This window comes from Ovis canadensis, chromosome 21 (assembly GCF_042477335.2).
Source record: "Ovis canadensis isolate MfBH-ARS-UI-01 breed Bighorn chromosome 21, ARS-UI_OviCan_v2, whole genome shotgun sequence".
NCBI classification, from domain to species: domain Eukaryota; kingdom Metazoa; phylum Chordata; class Mammalia; order Artiodactyla; family Bovidae; genus Ovis; species Ovis canadensis.
This window is the reverse complement of record NC_091265.1, coordinates 60,966,208-60,985,240: the sequence shown is the minus strand read 5'-3', so window position 1 is coordinate 60,985,240 and position 19,033 is coordinate 60,966,208. Positions and strand designations below refer to the sequence as shown.

At 55.0% G+C, this 19,033-nt stretch overlaps 1 protein-coding gene across 2 annotated transcripts in view; it reads left to right on the top strand.

Annotated features, from left to right (window-relative positions):
- The window catches only part of SPTBN2 (spectrin beta, non-erythrocytic 2), a 40,688-nt gene that overhangs the window by 8,084 nt on the left and 13,571 nt on the right, over positions 1–19,033 (top strand). The window contains exons 1-16 of one of the 2 annotated variants that reach the window (XM_069566359.1): positions 1,936–2,341; positions 4,639–4,790; positions 5,225–5,398; positions 6,179–6,270; positions 6,415–6,495; positions 6,808–6,923; positions 9,499–9,611; positions 9,733–9,920; positions 11,320–11,437; positions 12,022–12,180; positions 12,503–12,805; positions 13,958–14,111; positions 14,332–15,202; positions 16,591–16,728; positions 17,294–18,050; positions 18,641–18,843. In XM_069566359.1, coding sequence (XP_069422460.1) covers positions 2,164–2,341; positions 4,639–4,790; positions 5,225–5,398; positions 6,179–6,270; positions 6,415–6,495; positions 6,808–6,923; positions 9,499–9,611; positions 9,733–9,920; positions 11,320–11,437; positions 12,022–12,180; positions 12,503–12,805; positions 13,958–14,111; positions 14,332–15,202; positions 16,591–16,728; positions 17,294–18,050; positions 18,641–18,843 — 3,797 coding nt within the window. In that variant the 5' untranslated portion in view covers positions 1,936–2,163. Of the gene's footprint in view, positions 1–1,935; positions 2,342–4,638; positions 4,791–5,224; positions 5,399–6,178; positions 6,271–6,414; positions 6,496–6,807; positions 6,924–9,498; positions 9,612–9,732; positions 9,921–11,319; positions 11,438–12,021; positions 12,181–12,502; positions 12,806–13,957; positions 14,112–14,331; positions 15,203–16,590; positions 16,729–17,293; positions 18,051–18,640; positions 18,844–19,033 lie in introns of those variants that run through there. The other variant, XM_069566358.1, reaches the window with a different exon arrangement.

Sequence of the window (19,033 nt, the reverse complement as noted above, 5' to 3'; positions counted from 1 at the left end):
TGAAGTAGGTTCCCTCCACCCACCGCTGGTTTCCGCCGCCCATCCTCCTGGGTTGCTCTCCACCCGCCTCAGCCCCTGCCTTCCCCTATGGCCTGGGTTCTCCCCTTCAAGCTCCTCTGAGCACCAGCAAACCCGTTTGACGGGCCTCCCTGCGGTCTGGGGAGGGGTTGCCATGGCAACAAGAGTGCAGCTGCCAGCTGACACCACCAGCGGCTGGCGTGGGGCTGAGTCACCCACACACCCCAAGGCCACCCACCCTGTTTGGTTCTCCTCCTCCACGCCACCCTCATCTTTTCCTGACCTGCTGGCCTCCCAGCCCAGTGCAGTGGAAGCGGTCACAGCTACTCCTCCCTGAGAGGCAGTGCTCCCAGCGTGGGTGGGGTGGCCTCCTGGATGAAGGGAGACACTGGTGGGGGGCGGTTCCCAACCTCAGCTGCACTTTTGACAGGATCACTCAGGGATGTTTTCATAAATACAGGTTCTCAAACCCCTTTCTGGACACAGTGAATTAGAGTCTTTGGGAAATCGGGGTTTCAAGCTGTTCGGGTAATTCTTTTCAGCCAGCCCAACATGAGTCTGAGAAACCCCCCACGTGGTGGCCATTACTTCTGGGAATCCCTCATCATTTCTCCTGTGCTCCCCTGTCCTTCTGGTTAGGTCTACACTCAGGCTTGTGAAACACTCATATCACTGTTTTTATCGCTGAGTGAAGGCAAAAGACGTGGGTCATAGAGAATGCTAAGTCTTTGGGGTACCCTGGTACCCTGATTTTGGATAAAAGTAGCCTCTAGAATGTCATGAAAGCTGTGTGCACATGACGTGTGATACCCAGGACTATTTCGATGTGTGCTCAACGCATGCCAACCCAGGCTGTTGGTAGGTGTTTATCTGCACCACTAAACTGGGCTCTTCTGAGGAGGCCTTGCTGTATGGGCTTTACCCAGCCCTGTGCCTTGCACCAGCAGGTGCCAGAAAATACTGAAGGAAGAAGGATGGGAGGGGACAGGAGTTGGCTGTAAGTGACAAGGGCTGAAGCCCATAGAAAGGTGGGACGGGAAGACTTCCCTGGTGGTCCAGTGGCTAAGACTCTGCTCTCCCAAGGTGGAGAACCAGGGAGAACCTGGCTCTCCCAAGGGAGAGTCAGGGGGCCTGGGTTCAATCCCTCATCAGGGAACAAGATCCCCATGCCACAACTCAAGATCCCACTGCAGTAACTAAGACCCAGAGCAGCCAAATATATATATATATATATATATATATATATATATATATATATATAGAGAGAGAGAGAGAGAGAGAGATAGAGAGAAGGCAATGGCACCCCACTCCTGGAAAATCCCATGGACAGAGGAGCCTGGTAGGCTGCAGTCCATGGGGTCGCTATATATATATATTTAAGTGGGAAGGGAATCAGGTAGATGTGCCTGGCTGTGGGTGTACTGGGGGCCTGATGGGCTCCAGGGCAGGAAAGAATCTGGAACTGGAGGTGAGAATGACAAACAAGGGAGGAAGATAACACCATCTATTTCACAAATAAAGGAATGTAAGCAAACAGTACAGCCCCGTGCCTGGCTAGTACTGAGCTGGCTTGGCCCTTTCCAGGATTTCTCTTTCTCGGGGCTCTCTGGAGCTGGGGATCAAAGCCCATGTCCTGAGCGGGACCTCCTAGAGTCACAGCCAGGGGGCATCCTCAGCACACCTGCAAACCTTCGGAAGCAGGACTTGACCTGGGGCGAGGGGGAGGCGGGGGATGCTGGGGGACCGGCGCTCTCGGGACTGGTGCACTCCGAGGCAACTCCGGGCCAGACCGGCAAGTCTCGAGGGCGCTGGCGGTTCCCTCCTCCGGCCCGGGGGCCCAGCCCTGCCCCAGCCGGCCGGCTCCGCCCCGCCCCTCCCCCGTCACTGTCCGACCTGTTTGTCTGGAGCTGCCTCCGTCTCCTCGCCGCACCAGGTGTGCTCTGCCGACGGGTGCCGCAGCGCTCGGGGGCTCAGACCTTCCGCCGCTCCTTTTTCACCCAACTCCTCGAAACTTCCACCGCCCTCGGGCCACACGGCCTGCTAGCCGGGACCCCCGGCTCGCGGGGGAGCGGACCCTCGGCGCCCCGCCCCGGCGCGGGCAGAGCATGGACTCTGGGCCGCGGGAGATCGAGAGGCAGCGGCACCATGAATGGGCACGGGGTGGGCAGGGCGCCCGGATACGGCCTGAACGGGGCCGGCGAGTTTTACTGCGAGGCGGTGGAGGGGGCTCAGAACCCCGGGGGGCTCCTGCTCTCACCCGCTGCCTTCATCAACCCGGCTCAGTACGCCAGCGTGCTGGAGGGACGCTTCAAGCAGCTTCAAGGTGGGCTCCGGGGGTGGGGTGGTGGGCTCCGAGAGGAGGGCTCGGGGGACGGGAGGGAGACGGCTGGAGCCGCCCGGAGAGGGGGCCCCCGCGGAGAGAGCGGCTGGGGGCGTGGGAGGGGGGCCGGAGCCAGGCCCCCGGGGTGGGGGGAGCATCTTCTGTGACTCAGACGGTTTGTGTTGGGAGACAAAGTGCCGGGGGAATAATTACAAGTGGCCGGGAAATCCGCGGACGCTGACGGAGCCGGGAGAGGCTTGGACCCGCTGGAGGGGCGGCGGGGCCCCGCTGGGCGTGTGTCCCGGGAGCGCGGAGGCGCGGCCGGTCTCCCTGAGACTCTCGGGGGGGTTGGGGAGGACACGCCTGCTGGGGTGGTCGGGGAAGGAGGCAGGGGACCGAACCAGCCGGGGAGGGGCCGAGGGCGTTTGTGCTGCCCTGGATTTCTGAATGGTGTCTAAGTGTGTGGAAACCGGGGAGTGTGTCAAAGGGATCTGGTGCAGACGGGCTCAAGTGCGGGTCTGAGGCGGCTGTGTTCCCTCTAGCACACACAGGCCGGTGTGTTTCTCGGGGGGCCGCGGCGGTTTGTGTGCCTGTGGTGGTTGTGGACACCTGGTAAAGTTACGCTCTGTCTCTGGTGGTGGGCTTTGCACATTGTTTTTCTAGCTGCCCCCTGTTTCCAAATCTTACCCTTTTATGCTGCCTGTGAGCCAAAATGGCCTCACCCTCGTGTGTCTGGCATGAGGGCAGACTCCCTGGGTCCAGTCGTGGCTGGTGATCCAGGTGGTCCCTGGCTCCGGCAAGGCCTGTGGATCCTGAGAGGAGGCCCACAGGGCATCAGGCCGTCTGAGCACTTGTTAGGACCCTGAGGTTGTCCCAGGTCCCCGGTTGGAGGTGAGAAAGACAGGAACAGACATGGGTGTGTCGCTGTGTTTTATGGGTGAGGTGCATAGGAATGTGAGATTAAGGGGTGAGCCTTTTTGGTTTCTGAGATGCTGGTGCTAAGGAAAGACAAGTGACTCTTCAGCCCTGGCCGCTTGGGTTGGGTCCTTGCACTGGGCCTCTCCGGGCAGAACAGGAGGAAATCCCAGTGGCCAGAGCAACTTCCAGTGGGCTGAGCCTCTTCCCTTACTTTGTCATTTGTATTTTTTCTTTTTTTTTTACTGGAAGAAATTAATTTATCAGTCGTGGATATTACCATAAATAATGAGGCAAGAGTAGAATGTCCTCATATACTGAAACCCGGGCTATAAAAATGTCAGGCCCAAGGCTTAATGCTCCTGTCTAATTCAACAAACCTTTGTAAACGTCTCCAATGTGTCAGGGTCAGTGGTGTTCTCTCTGTCATTTATAATAATTTCAATTTTTGTGTTTCTGGGAAATGTAACAGCATCCTGTCTCTCAGCAGCAGCTCCCCCTGTGGACAGGCAGTGAGCATCTCGTCACTTTTTGTGAAATTGGCACTGAACTCTGCCTGGCTTTCCCCTGCCCCACCCTGTGTTTCCCGGGTTCACTTTTTACCTGTTTCCAACTTCCACGTTGATGTATTCCCTCTTGACTTTGGAATGTTGGTGTCCTGGGACAGGATCCCCTTGCAACAGGTTGAATGAACCGGCCCAGAAATAGAGGAGCCTTGTCTTTTGTTTAAATTATCCCAGGAGGGCAAGCTGACTCAGGAGGCCTGCAGGCTCTATAATGTCACATCCTTCTAATGACCACTTGGAAGAGCTGCTGCTGTAATTTAAGTCCATACCCTCTCCTTTGCCCACTACCAAACGGGAACAGCCATAGGTCCTGTTGGACTGACCTGAGCAACTCTTACCCTTTCCTTCGGGTTAGATCATGCCTGAATAACAGTAACTCATCCAGGAGACATTTCATGTGGCATCTTACACGCGGTGTCTCAGTTAACACCATGACTTGTTGAAAGAGAAAGTAATGTGCCCATTTTACAGATGAGGAAAGTGAGGCCTTAATGGATGAAACAACAGGATTTCACCACTGATACACAGCAGAGTGCTGATCCCAGGCCTTCCCTGCATGTCCCCTGCTGTAATTTCTTTCATCCTTCCTTCTCAAAGCCTGTTTTCTGTCTCTCTGTCTCTCATTTTTGTTCTTGACCCTGCTCATGAACTCATTCCAATTTCTTTATTTCCCGACTTTTCAAGTTATGGGTTTTCCCCTCGGCCATCTTCCTTCCCTTCCTCCTCCCCAGACCTCACTTCCCCAACCCCACCAACTGATGTTTAGAAGCAGGCGCCCGGTTCTTGAAGGGCAGAAATGACCCCATGTTGCCGCCATAGATGAGCGAGAAGCTGTGCAGAAGAAAACCTTCACCAAGTGGGTCAACTCACACCTGGCCCGGGTGACGTGCCGGGTGGGAGACCTGTACAGTGACCTCCGGGATGGACGGAACCTCCTGAGGCTCCTCGAGGTGCTCTCAGGGGAGACACTGGTGAGCTGGGGTCACCAGGGAGGAGGTGGCCTGAGAGACAGTGGCCAGGGGGACAAGCCCTGGGGGTGGCCCTGAGCGAGAAGAGTGACACCACAGAGCAGAAAGCAGTGGCTGCCTTCTGCTCAGAGGATGGTTTCAGTTTGAGAGGCTTTGCTGCATGGATTAAACCAGGAACATTGCTTCATGGAGACAGGAACAGTGGCCCCATTGAAAAGATTTTTTTTTCCCCACTCACTCTGGGTGCAATTAATTCCCTTGGGAATCTTAATCTGCCCCAAGCCTCATCTGCGATTCAGCTTTAGCTTCCCTGGGCGGTGCCTGTGTTCCTGAGAGAGGTCATGGGGGAAGCCGTAAGAAGCAGGGCCCCGGGAAAGCTAGGAGGGAAGGAGGAGGAGGCCCACAGGCCCACGGCTTTGTGTCCCCTCCCTCCACAGCCAAAGCCCACGAAGGGCCGCATGCGGATCCACTGCCTGGAGAATGTGGACAAGGCGCTGCAGTTCCTGAAGGAGCAAAAAGTGCACTTGGAAAACATGGGCTCGCATGACATCGTGGACGGAAACCACCGCCTGACCCTCGGGCTGGTGTGGACCATCATCCTTCGATTCCAGGTACCCACACGGTGTCACCTGGCGTGTGCCCTACACACCAGTGCAGCATCCCCCAGGGTCACTACACACATGGGGTGCCCAGAACCTCACACACTGGGGCAGGGGACCCTCATCATTAAACAGGACAGAGGCCAGCGTGGGTGTTGTCAAACTGCTATGGCAAATTCCCTGTGGCCTAGTCTGCTAGAGGACCACATTTGGGGGCACAAAAAACCAAAGAGAGTTTTAGAACTGCATTTGGAGGTAGAGTCCACTCCTCTACCTCAAACTCTGCTCACCTCCTTCAAAAGAGCAGCCACCCAGCTCCTTCTTATGCTCCGAGCATCGCCAGTCCAGGGTCCTAATGCCATCACAGCTCTCCTGACCGCGCTGCTTACACCCCAGGTGTAACTCCCTGCTCCTTCCAGCCCTAAGCAGAGCTCCATCAGCTTCACCTTTGAAGCCCAGCTCTCAGGAAATGCTCACTTCTCCACCTGTAGTTTCCCTCCCCAGCAAGAAGCAGCATCCTTGCCTTCAAGGCACTTCCTCTTCCGAATTCCCACCCCCTTCTGCTGCTTCAAATCCTTTTGACCTGGAGTTCTGTGGTCATTAGTCCAAGAAGAAAGGCACTAGGCTGTATCCCTAGGCTCCTAATTGAGGAGTCTAAGGAGTTTCCGAGCATCTCTGATAACTCCAGGACATCTCTGCTAACTCTCAGCATCTCTGATAACTCCAGGAGCTATCAGAAAGGAAGCTGTTCAGGAAGTGAGGGCCTTCCTTCCTTTCTTCCTTCCTTCTTAGATCCAAGACATAAGTGTGGAAACAGAAGACAACAAGGAGAAGAAGTCAGCCAAGGATGCCTTGCTACTCTGGTGCCAGATGAAGACCGCCGGGTGAGGCTGCCAGAGAGCATGGCCTTGGAGGGCTGGATGCACCAAGGCTGTGCAGTAGGAAGGAAGGATGGGGGCCCAGGAACTATGAGCTGCGGATCCATCCTGGAGGCCTACTCACTGTCTATCCCGGCCTCTTGTTTATAGGTACCCCAATGTCAACGTGCACAACTTCACCACCAGCTGGAGAGATGGGCTGGCCTTCAATGCCATTGTACATAAACACCGGTGAGAAGACGGGGGTTGGCCAGCCTGTCTAAGCTGCTGGATTGGTTGATGACCCAGGGGCCCGCACACACACGTAGACAAAGCAGTGAGACAAGCTGAGCTCCACAGCAGTCAGGAAGCGTGAATGTTCAGAGAAGAGCCCAGAATGTGGGGGCGCTTCCTGCACAGAGGGCTTGCGATGGGAAGTCGAGGCGGAGAGGTGCAGTGGGGGTGGGGGGCTTGGGAACTTAGAGATCAAGATGGGGTGGCTTTCCTTCTCCTCTTTAGGCTCTCATGTGCCCTTGATTCCTTCTCTATTCCCTCCCCACCCAGGCCAGACCTGCTGGATTTTGAGTCCCTGAAGAAGTGTAATGCACACTACAATCTGCAGAATGCCTTCAATCTGGCTGAGAAGGAGCTGGGACTTACAAAGCTGCTGGATCCTGAAGGTGGGGCAGAGCTATGTGAAAGAGCGGCTGTGGGCTAGAGACAGAAGGTGGATGATGGATGCCAGGAGCCGAGGGCGGGGAGCACGGAAGTCACTGCTGGTGGTTTACCTGGTTTCTTTGGGGGAAGGGGTGATGGAAATGATCTGGAATTAGATCACAGTGATGGTTGCACAACCCTGTGAATATACACAAATCCACGGAACAGTATGCTTTAAAACAGTGAAATTTATGGCATAAAAATTCTATTTCAGTGTAGGAAGAAAGGCAGCCCCGTATGGGATATGGTTCTATCCCAGCTCTCCATGAAGCAGCTCTGTAACACAGAGCTGGTTGCTTGGCCTCTCTGTGGCTCAGTTTCCTCACCTCTAAAATGAGAATATTTTTAAAAAAATAATAAAAGAAGGACTTCCCTGGAATTCCAGCAGTTAAGACTCCACACTCCCAGTGCAAGGGACATGAAGAACTAAGATCCTGCAATGCCGCATGGGGTGGCCAAAACATTAATCTGACTCTACTAGGTCTCTAAGGGCCCCAAAATTCTAGGGTTCTAAATTAAGCTCTGTGACCTTGAGATCTCACCAAGCACTGGCTTTATGGTCAGTTGACCCTGCTAGTTGGTCCCTATGGTTCTGATCTAATGCCCATGAGACTGGGAATGGCCACGGGGCTTTGTTCTGTACCTGGCATTGTGCTTGTGTGCTAAGCCACTTCAGTCGTGTCCAACTCTTTGCGACCCTATGGACTGTAGCCCACCAGGCTTTTCTGTCCATGGGGATTCTCCAGGCAAGAATATTGGAGTGGGTTGCCATTTCCTCCTCCAGGGGATCTTCCTGACCCAGGGATCAAACCCATCCCTCTTAAAACGCCTACATCTGCAGGCGTGTTCTTTACCGCTAGCGCCACCTACTTGACATGCTTTAACTAACTTAATTCTCACAACACCCCCCCCTTTGAAATCAGTTTCATCATTACATCATTTATGGAAGAGAAGACAGGGTTCTGTAAAGGTTATGTGACTCCCCCAAGGTCACACTGCTGGAGGAGCTGAGATTTGAATTCAGGCAGCCTACCTCTAGAGCCTGTCACCTGAGCTGCCTCCCTGGGAGAGCAGAGAACAGTCTTGGTACAGAAAAGAGCAGGACAGAAGGGCCAAGCGACTTCCTTGCTGGAAATGCTCCTTCTGAAGTTCCCTGGGCAGACTGGGGACTTGGTTGTTTGCTCCCTGTTTTCCATCCCACCAGTAGCCCCTTTTCCCATGCCCTCTTAGTACAAAATGACAAATATCAGCTTAACAGTGATCGAAGCAGGAGAAGGCAATGGCACCCCACTCCAGTACTCTTGCCTGGAAAATCCCATGGACGGAGGAGCCTGGCAGGCTGCAGTCCATAGGGTCGCTAAGAGTCGGACACGACTGAGCGACTTCACTTTCACTCTTCACTTTCGTGCATTGGAGAAGGAAATGGCACCCCACTCCAGTACTCTTGCCTGGAGAATCCCAGGGACAGGGGAGCCTGGTGGGCTGCCATCTATGGGGTCGCACAGAGTCGGACACAACTGAAGCGACGTAGCAGCAGTGATCAAAGCAGGCCAAACACAAGGTTCCTTGGAGAGCATTTGAGAAGCATAGCGATGATAAAGAACGTGGAAGTAAAGCCTAGTGTCCTGTAACTTTCTGAGATGATTTCCATAGCTCCCGCCTGCCTGTGGGTTGGCCAAGGTGGTCAGGAGGGCTTCTAGTCTCATAGTCTTCCCTGGAGGTAGGATACAATCTGGCCTACTTAAGAGAACCTGGGGATTTCAAGTCATAGTCAGCCTTGGTGTCCTTAAGGTAGAAGTTAGTGTGGCTTGAAGGACACTCATGTCCTGAGCCCACAACTGAACTTTGAGATTGGGGTCAGAAATAGCCATGCCTGGGGGCTTCCCTGGTGGTCCAGTGGTTAAGCTTCTTCTTCCACTGCAGAGGATGAGGGTTTGATCCCTGATCAGAGAAGCTCTGCATGCTGTGAGGCGCAGCCAAAAATTATTTTTTTAATTAAAAAAGAAGAAGAAATAGACATGCCTGTGTCCTGAGATGGCCCCGAGAACTGGCCTCTGTCCCTGCTCCCAGGGCTCCCTGGGTCCATCCCTCTGGACATCCCAGGTTATAAGGCTTCATTTGTACCTTCTGTCTTGGTGCCCCTAAACTGGATGACTTCTTAGATATTTTTCCAGCCGCAAGCCCATCATCCACCCCCAAGTGGGAATGCTGTTTCTTTTCTTGTTTCTTGTCTCTCTTCCTCCAAGCAATTCCTTCTGGTCTCCCCATTGGGAAAACTGGGTGAAAGCCTCTTTGGGCATCTGGGTTTTATTCTCTGCTTGTTTCTTGGAGAAAAAGAAGTTAGCTTTTCATGCCCTTTTAGTCCAAATGGCTAATCTGTCATTTTTGTTCTGAAGGGAGCTGGAGAGATAACCTCGTGGGACTGGGAGGGGAGTAAGTGATTGGGATTGGGACTGGAGTACGTGATTCAGATTGTGGGCCTACTTCTGGGAGGCAGGATTCTAATCTCCGTCTGATCTGAGTGGTCCTTTTTCTCAGATGTGAATGTGGACCAACCAGATGAGAAATCAATTATTACCTATGTGGCTACTTACTACCACTACTTCTCCAAGATGAAAGCCCTGGCTGTGGAAGGCAAAAGAATTGGGAAGGTACACTCCAGCATAGGGTTGGTGGGCGTACAGGCCGGAGGAGGCCTGGCCTGGGGTCCTGCTCCTCTGAAGCAGGAGCAGGGGAGGACTGGGCCAATGACCCCACATCACGGTCTCACAGGTGCTGGACCACGCCATGGAAGCAGAGCGCCTGGTGGAGAAGTACGAATCCCTGGCCTCCGAGCTGCTCCAGTGGATCGAGCAGACCATCGTGACCCTCAATGACCGGCAGCTGGCCAACTCCCTGAGTGGAGTCCAGAACCAGCTCCAGTCCTTCAATTCCTACCGCACCGTGGAGAAGCCACCCAAGTAGGTGTCCCTGGGCCTCACCCAGCCTCGGCTGGCCTGCCCTGAGCTGTGCTCACACACAGGAAGCCTAAATCAGGGGGGCCCTTTTGGAAGGGAAATTTGGCAACACAGAAATTCAGTGGATGCTCATTCCCCCAGCTCAGAGTCCCAGGAGCAGCACCAAAGCAATTAAAAAAAAAAATTATCCATTACACGAAATCATGCTATGGAAATGATTGCTGTAGTACATAGAGCTGGTGCAGTTCACTCAGATAAGATTGGTCTGGCTGTTGCAACAACCCAATCCTAGTTTAAGGACGGGCATTGGACCTGTCATTGCTGGCAGCACAGGTGTGTGGCTTGTCACTTGCGCGCTGCACAGGTTCTTACCATTTTTGTATTTTAGCAGTTGACTGTTGAAGTGTGGCTTGACTGTTGGGCAATTCTACACAGAACATGCTAAAACTTCTATTTTTAACTTGCGACCTCCTTCGGAGTTAACGTGTTTTGGCTCCAAAACTAGTATTATTACAGAAACACCCCTTTCTGTGCTTTCCGGGAAATGATTTGAGGTGCCCTTTGACCCAGAAAGTCCGCTTATGGGCATTAAACAAAAATGTAGCTTCAAAGATGTTCATGAAGGTGACCTTTGTAAAAGAAAAATAAGTCATGGGACAGCCACTGAAAACAATATTGAAGAAACGCGTTTATTGACCTGAAAAGAGTTCATGAGACATAATAGAAGACAGCAGAGAGCAAAGGGTTAAGCGACCAAGGTTCAGAGTACCTGAGTTCAAATCTTAGCTCTGCCATCCAGCCCTGGTGAGCGTTGGGCATCTTATTTAGCCTGTCTGTGCCTCGGTTTTCTCATCAGAAAATGAGGGTTATGAGAGCATGTAGTGAGAACTAAACGAGTTAATGTGTGCAAAGCCTGAAAGCAGGGCCTGGCGGTCAGCGAGTGAGTCCTCTACAAACGTTAGTCGTGGTTCTCATATGATCCCATCTGCAGACTTGCATGCCCAAGGGTGACGGTGCTTGTGTCTGTGTAGTTTTTAGTTGTTTTAAAATTAGGTTCTTGGGATTTCCCTGATGGTCCTAGGACTTCATGGTCCCAATGCTGGAGGCCTGGTTCTATCCCTGGTCAGGGAACTGGATCCCAGATGCCACAACTAACAGTTCGAACACCGCAGCTAAAGAACTGGAGTCCAGCACGGTCCAATAAATTAATTAAAGCAAATCCTTAAAAAATAATAAATAAAGTTAGGTTCTCTTTAAACGAGGATTTTGTCAGGATTTTCTGGCTTTCCCAAAAAGCTTTTACGAGAAGGAAAGCAACACAAGACACTTCATTTTGAAACATAAAGAGACCCCGGGCCCCTCAAGGGCTTTGCCTCTGACCCAACTTGGCCTCCTGCCTCAGGTTCACTGAGAAAGGGAACTTGGAAGTGCTGCTCTTCACCATCCAGAGCAAGCTGCGGGCCAACAACCAGAAGGTCTACACGCCCCGTGAGGGCCGGCTTATCTCCGACATCAACAAGGTCCACAGCCTCCCTTCCGTGTCCCGGGCGACCCACCCTCAGCCGCAGCCCCCCCGTCCCTGCCTGAACCCTCAGCCCAGCTGCCCCACCACCACCCCATGGCCGGTGGAACTCCCATGACCTCTGCCGGGTCCCGCACGTCCTCCCCTCCGCCTCCGTCTGTCTCCCTATGCAAATTCGATCCCAGTCCCTTATCCTGCTCAGCATGTCCCCAGCTCTCTGGCCCTACTTTTATTTCATTTTTTTTTTCCCACAAACAACATAAGATTAACAGAAGTAACAGGGTTGACCCCGCAGTCCCACCACCACAGTCAAGTCCAGCGATTTCCACTCGTCCCCACGCCCCTCCCGTCTCTGTCCCCAGCAGACGTGTTTCTCACGTGGCTCCGTGGCACAGCCGCCACCCGGCTGGCTCCTCACACTTCCCTGCACAGGCATCTGATTGCATTCCACTGACCCACTAGACCGAGCTGCCCTGGACCCACCCTTCGCCCCCCCTCAACCCCCCTCAGCCCCGTGAGCCCTCCCCTCTCTCGCTTCCTGAGCCCTGGCCCCTCAGTGCTAACCCAGTCTCCACCTCACAGGCCTGGGAGCGGCTCGAGAAAGCCGAGCACGAGCGCGAGCTGGCCCTGCGCACAGAGCTCATCCGCCAGGAGAAGCTGGAGCAGCTGGCCGCCCGCTTCGACCGCAAGGCCGCCATGCGGGAGACCTGGCTCAGCGAGAACCAGCGCCTGGTGTCTCAGGTAGGACGCAGGGGCTCCTGGCCCGCCCAGGCAGGTCTGGAGACATAGGGAGTGAGAGAAACAGAGGTGGATAAATAGCCCTGCCACGTGGGGAGCTAATGAAACAAGAACTCCATGGCTCAGATGAGCAGACCAAGAACCCGGGAACTGGAGGCTTGAACGGGAATAGGGCTGATGAGCCAGGATGGGATAGAACAGACGGGACGTCTAGAACCACCCCCTGGAGCTGGCGTCTTGCAGTTTGCTCTGGGGGGGGGGGGGCAGGGGGTGAGCAGAGCAGTGGCCCCCAGCCCTCAGACCTCCCTCCCTGTCCCCGCCCCAGGACAACTTCGGCCTGGAGCTGGCCGCTGTGGAGGCAGCAGTGCGGAAGCACGAAGCCATCGAGACGGACATCGTGGCCTACAGCGGCCGGGTGCAGGCGGTGGACGCCGTGGCCGCAGAGCTGGCCGCCGAGCACTACCATGACATCAAGCGCATCGCCGCGCGGCAGCACAACGTGGCGCGGCTCTGGGACTTCCTGCGGCAGATGGTGGCTGCCCGGCGGGAGAGGCTCCTCCTCAACCTGGAGCTGCAGAAGGTGTTCCAGGACCTGCTCTACCTCATGGACTGGATGGAAGAGATGAAGGTACCTGCGGATGCTGCAGTCGGGCCGAGATGGTCAGGACTGTGCTGGGGGGTGGCGATGAGCAGGTTCCCTCAGCTGCTCAGCCAGGTCTTTGCAGAGTGTGCACCAGTTTGGGGCCCTGTCCTTTGTTTAGATAAGCAGACTGCTCCCTGTCCTCATGGGGCTCATGTTCGAGGGGGAGGAGACTGATGATAAAACCCTTGGCCCGTCCGTAAACAACATAGCAGCTGGGCGTGAAACCTATGAGGAAACGGCAACAGGCCATGTGATGGAGTGGTCCAGGAAGGCCTCCCTGAAAAATGGCTTTTAAGCTGAGAGCAGAGTGTCCCAAGGAGTTCTGAGGAAAGAATGTTCCAGGCCAAAGGAACAGAAAGGCCCTGGGCTTGCTCATGTGTGGCATGTTCCAATGAGAAAGGAGGCCCTCAGGGACTGTAAGAACAGGGGCCGGGGGCGGGGGGTACAGGGGATGAGGTCAGAGAGGAAGTAGCCAGCTCACTTAAGGCTCACAGGCCTGGTCAAGGAGTTTGGATGTTACTCAGAGTAACATGGAACACTGAAGGTGCTTAGAAGGTTTTGAAAAGAAGAAGAGACGTGATTCTGCATTTTCACATTTTTTAAAATGTCACTTTGGCTGCTATTTGAAGAAGGGCTGTGGGCAGCCAGAGTGGGAGCTGAGAGACCAGTCTGAGGCTGTTGCAGTGATCCAGGCGAGAGATGGGGACATGGATAGGCCTGGAGAGACAATGACGATCTCGCTGGGGGGCTGGGGATGGAGCCGTGACCGTAGGAGGGCGGGAATAATTCTGGGGCCGAGAAAATGAGTCAGCGCAGAGATTCCTGGAGCAGGATTTAGTAAGAAAGTCGTTCCACAGGAGGGGAGTTGAGTGCAGAGGCCAGAGTGCCAGGACAGAGCTCAGGGGGTCCGTATGTGTGTGAGTGAGGACTGACGGACGGAAGCAGGCATGCTCACGTGGGTGCGATCAAGTGGAGCTGCCCAGAGAGTCGGGTTGTGCGGTTGATCCTTGGAAGACAGGATGAGGTGAGCACGTGTGTGTGTGTGCGCGCGCGCGTGTGTGGCGGGGCAAGAGCCTCGGCTCAGAGGGAACCGTGCAGCTCTCAGACGGGCATCAACATGCCCGGCGTGCCCCACAGGGCCGGCTGCAGTCCCAGGACCTGGGCAAACACCTGACGGGAGTGGAGGACCTGCTGCAGCTGCACGAGCTGGTGGAGGCCGACATTGCCGTGCAGGCCGAGAGGGTGCGGGCGGTCAGCGCCTCTGCACTGCGCTTCTGCGACCCCGGGAAAGGTGACAATGAGGGAAGGGACTGGGACAGAGAGGGGCTGAGAAGGAGGACAGTAAGAGCCGAGGCAGCAAGATGGGAAGAACCTGGGGACAGGAAAGGTGATGGGTGGTTTGTGGGTGGCAGAGTGAGAAGTGTGGGGTGGTGGGGGTTGGAACTGGGGGGTACACACAGGAGGCAGAGGGCGGGGCCACAGCTCTTGGCCCTCTGGTGTGACCTTTGCAGAGTACAAACCCTGTGACCCCCAGCTGGTGTCGGAGCGGGTGGCCACCCTGGAGAAGAGCTATGAGTCACTGTGCGAACTGGCAGCGGCTCGCAGGGCCCGGCTGGAGGAGTCCCGGCGGCTCTGGCGCTTCCTCTGGGAGGTGGGCGAGGCCGAGGCCTGGGTGCGGGAACAGCAGCACCTCCTGGCCTCGGCGGAAACCGGCCGGGACCTGACCGGCGTCCTCCGCCTGCTCAACAAGCACACCGCCCTGCGGGGCGAGATGAGCGGCCGCCTGGGGCCCCTGAAGCTCACCCTGGAGCAGGGCCAGCAGTTAGTGGCCGAGGGCCACCCTGGGGCCGGCCAAGCGGCCGCCCGCACCGCCGAGCTCCAAGCCCAGTGGGAGCGGCTGGAAGCCCTGGCGGAGGAGCGGGCCCAGCGGCTTGCCCAGGCCGCCAGCCTCTACCAGTTTCAGGCGGACGCCAACGACATGGAGGCCTGGCTGGTGGACGCGCTGCGCCTGGTGTCCAGCCCTGAGCTGGGGCACGACGAGTTCTCCACACAGGCCCTGGCCCGGCAGCACCGGGCCCTGGAGGAAGAGATCCGGGGCCACCGGCCCACGCTGGACGCGCTGAGGGAACAGGCGGCGGCCCTGCCGCCCGCGCTGAGCCGCGCGCCTGAGGTGCAGGGCCGCGTGCCCACCCTGCAGCGGCACTATGAGGAGCTGCGGGCCCGGGCGGGCGAGCGTGCCCGCGCCCTGGAGGCCGCCCTGGCTCTCTACACCATGCTCAGCGAGGCCGGGGCCTGCGGGCTCTGGGTGGAGGAGAAGGAGCAGTGGCTCAATGGGCTCGCCCTGCCTGAGCGCCTAGAGGACCTGGAGGTCGTGCAGCAGAGGTAGGTGCCCTGCCCCCTGCCCCCTGCCCCTCCACCCCGCTTCCAGACTGGCATTGTGAGCTGGGGGCCAGCGTGTGGGGTGACGTCCAGCCATAACCTGCCTGCTTCTGGTACCCCACTCTGAGTCTTAGCAGGCGTCCGTTTTTGGTTTTAATGAAAAATGTTAAACATACTCAGAAATAGAAACCTTATTCAACAGACTCAGCCAGATTCAATAATCATCAGCATCATGCTCTGTTAGACTGATTTTCCTTTTCAAAAGCAAATCCCCAATGGGAACGTTTCACCTCTGTACTTTCCAGGAACGAAGAAGTTTGTGATATGAGTAAGTTGTTTTATCACTTATGTGCAGACTTAAAATAGCTAAGGCTTTGAAGTTATAAGCCTTTTAGACAGAGACACAGATTAATCTCTCATAAAGTAGCTTTATTTACAGAATAAGAAATCTTAAAATTTAGAAAGCATGTTTTTCTCATAGAACCACCCACAATACCATTATCAGTTAAAACAAAATTAGGAATTCCTTGATGTCATCTACTACTCAAACTGTAGTCAGATTTTCTGGTGGTGTTTAAAATATAATGAAAGATTTTTTTTTCTTGTTGTTTTCAAGATATCCCTTGACAGGAGTCAGGAAAGTACCACCCCTGTGTCAATTCGAGCCTCTGCCTGTTTTTGTAAATAAAGCTTTATCAGAACATGGCCATACCCATTCATTTACATATCATTCCTGTGTCTGCCTTAGCATTAAAAACAGCCTGGCTGAATACATGTGAGAAAGATCAAATGGTTCACCAAATCTAAAATATTTACTTCCTGACCCAGGGATCAAAGCTGGGTCTCTAGCATTGCAGCAGATTCCTTACCATCTGAGCCACCAGGAAAGCCCCCAAATATTTACTATCTGACCCATTTGCAGAATCTGCTCTAGGAAAATATGAAATGTTTCTGGGGAAAGATACACTTCACATATTTATCACTTAAATTTTTTTTAGTTGTCAGTCCATCTTTTAACACATATTAGTAAGGTGGGACACAGGTAGGCAGCTAAGGGGTAAATCCCAGGAGGAATAAGGGAGCTTGTGCTGAAGGGTAAGGTCCGCTGCTAGGGATTAGTTTGACTTGTTGTCCGGCTGTTCCTGACCTTTAATTTTCACCATGTTTTTGAGCAGCTCTAGAGGTGACAGTTTTTCTAGTTGATTAGCGGGAGGGGGGCTCCCACTCACGCTAATGATCCACAGATGCTGTGAACTGTGTAGGGAAGAGATGCAGAGGCCCCTATAAATAAGTCTCATGTTGACAGAGAGGAGTTCTCTTGGGCACCTAATGGAGGTTGCCCAATGCACCGCTGCCTCCTGCCGCTCACCTCCAGCTCTTCCACTCATCAGGTTTGAGACCCTGGAGCCCGAAATGAACGCACTTGCTGCGCGAATTACTGCCGTGAATGACATCGCAGAACAGTTGCTAAAGGCCAACCCACCAGGGAAGGACAGCATTGTCAACACCCAGAAGCAGCTCAACCACAGGTGGGGTGAGAAAGGATGCTGCTTACAGGATGGCAGCTGGAAGGGAGCTCGGTAGAGATGAGATGGAGGCTAAAGACGAGGAGAGAAAGCCATCTGGAATATGTCCAGGGGAAGGGGGCTGGTGATGAAAGAGATGGAAATGGGTTAAAAGTTGCCTGGGGCTTACCTGCCGGCTCAGTGGTAAAGAATTCACCTGCCAATACAGGAGATGCGGGTTCGATCCCTGGGTCAGGAAGATCCCCTGGAGAAAGAAATGGCAACCCACTCCGGTATTCTTGCCTGGGAAGTCCCATGGGCTGGGGAGCCTGGCAGGCAACAGTCCATAGGGTCACAAAGAGCCAGACATGACAGCGATTAGACAGCAACACCAAAAAAAGGTCATTTGAAGAGGCTGAGGCCTGGACTGGGGGCAGACAAGGAGTTGAGGGCAGACAAGTGGGGAGCAGCCTCTGCAAACAGCAGATGGTAGCATAAATCAAGGGAGAGAGAAGCAGGAAGAGGCTATAGAATACACCTGGACAGGGCAGGGAAGCTGAGCAACTCCAGACACCTCCTCGGCCCTCAGGTGGCAGCAGTTTCGGTCCCTGGCGGACGGCAAGAAGGCAGCCCTGACGTCAGCCCTGAGCATCCAGAACTACCACTTAGAGTGCACGGAGACACAAGCTTGGATGAGAGAAAAGACCAAGGTCATTGAGTCCACCCAGGGCCTGGGTAACGACCTGGCTGGTGTGCTGGCGCTGCAGCGCAAGCTGGCTGGCACCGAGCGGGACCTGGAGGCCATCGCCGCCCGGGTGGGCGAACTGACCCGAGAGGCAAATGCCCTGGCTGCTGGCCACCCCGCCCAAGCCCCTGCCATCAACGCCCGGCTTGGAGAGGTGCAGGCTGGCTGGGAGGACCTCAGGGCCACCATGCGGCGGCGAGAGGAGTCGCTGGGCGAGGCTCGGCGGCTACAGGACTTCCTGCGCAGCTTGGATGACTTCCAGGCCTGGCTCGGCCGCACGCAGACCTCCGTGGCCTCTGAAGAAGGACCAGCCACCCTACCTGAAGCCGAGGCCCTCCTGGCCCAACACGCAGCCTTGCGGGGAGAGGTGGAACGGGCCCGGAGCGAGTACAGCCGGCTGCGGGCCGTGGGTGAGGAGGTGACCCGGGACCAGGCTGATCCCCAGTGCCTCTTCCTGCGGCAGCGACTGGAAGCACTGGGAACTGGCTGGGAGGAGCTGGGCCGCATGTGGGAGAGCCGGCAAGGCCGCCTGGCCCAGGCCCACGGCTTCCAGGGCTTCCTGCGGGATGCTCGCCAGGCTGAAGGCGTACTCAGCAGTCAGGTAAGAGTCCGGGGGGCAATGTCCCAACCAGGAAGAAGTGGGAAATAGGGGTCAGGGGGATGTGAAGGAGTGATGTATGGGGAGAGAAATGGCAGCAGGTGGAATAGCTGAGCAAACAGGATGGGCAGGGGGTACGTGACCAAAAGGGTGAGGGACTTCCCTGGCAGTTCAGTGGTTAAGACTCTGCACTTCTGCTGCAAGGGGCACAGGTCTGATCCTTGGTCTGGAAAGTTGCACATACCATGAGGTGTGGCCCCCCCAAAAGAAAGGGAATGAAAAAAAAGAGAGAGATGTAAATGTAACTTGACCAAATTGACATAAGAAAAAATAGAAAACCTAGCTTGTCGTAACTATTAAGGAAATGTAAACAGCAGCTATAAAAAAGATGGGGCAGGATCTGGAGCATTAAAGGCACTCCAGCCCAGTTCCCTTTTAACCTTCTGAGACTTCCACATAATCAGCACCATCCCTCTGTCTCTGAACCAGAGTCTCCTGCCCCACCCCGGGCAGCGTCCATGTCTCAGATGGCTGCCCTTCAGAGGTTCCTTCTTGGAAGCTGGGCAGTGAGCTCAGTGTCTCCCCTCCCACAGGAATATGTCTTGTCTCACACGGAGATGCCAGGGACCCTCCAGGCAGCTGATGCCACCATTAAAAAACTGGAGGACTTCATGAGTACCATGGATGCCAACGGTGAGCGGATCCGTGGTCTTCTGGAAGCCGGACGCCAGCTGGTATCAGAAGGCAACGTCCATGCCGAGAAGATCCAAGAGAAGGCAGACTCGGTGGAGAGGAGGTACGGTGAGGATGGTGGGCAGCTGGGGGGCCCTAAAGGGAACCAAGTGAAAACGGGATGAACACAGCACTCAGATCCACAGATGGGGGTCAGGAGCTGACCAAACTTAGAGAAGGAAGAACCAAGTGGTTGCAGAGCTTCTGGGTGGAGAAGTTCTGTCTCCCCGACACTGGGGTGAAATGAAGCCCCC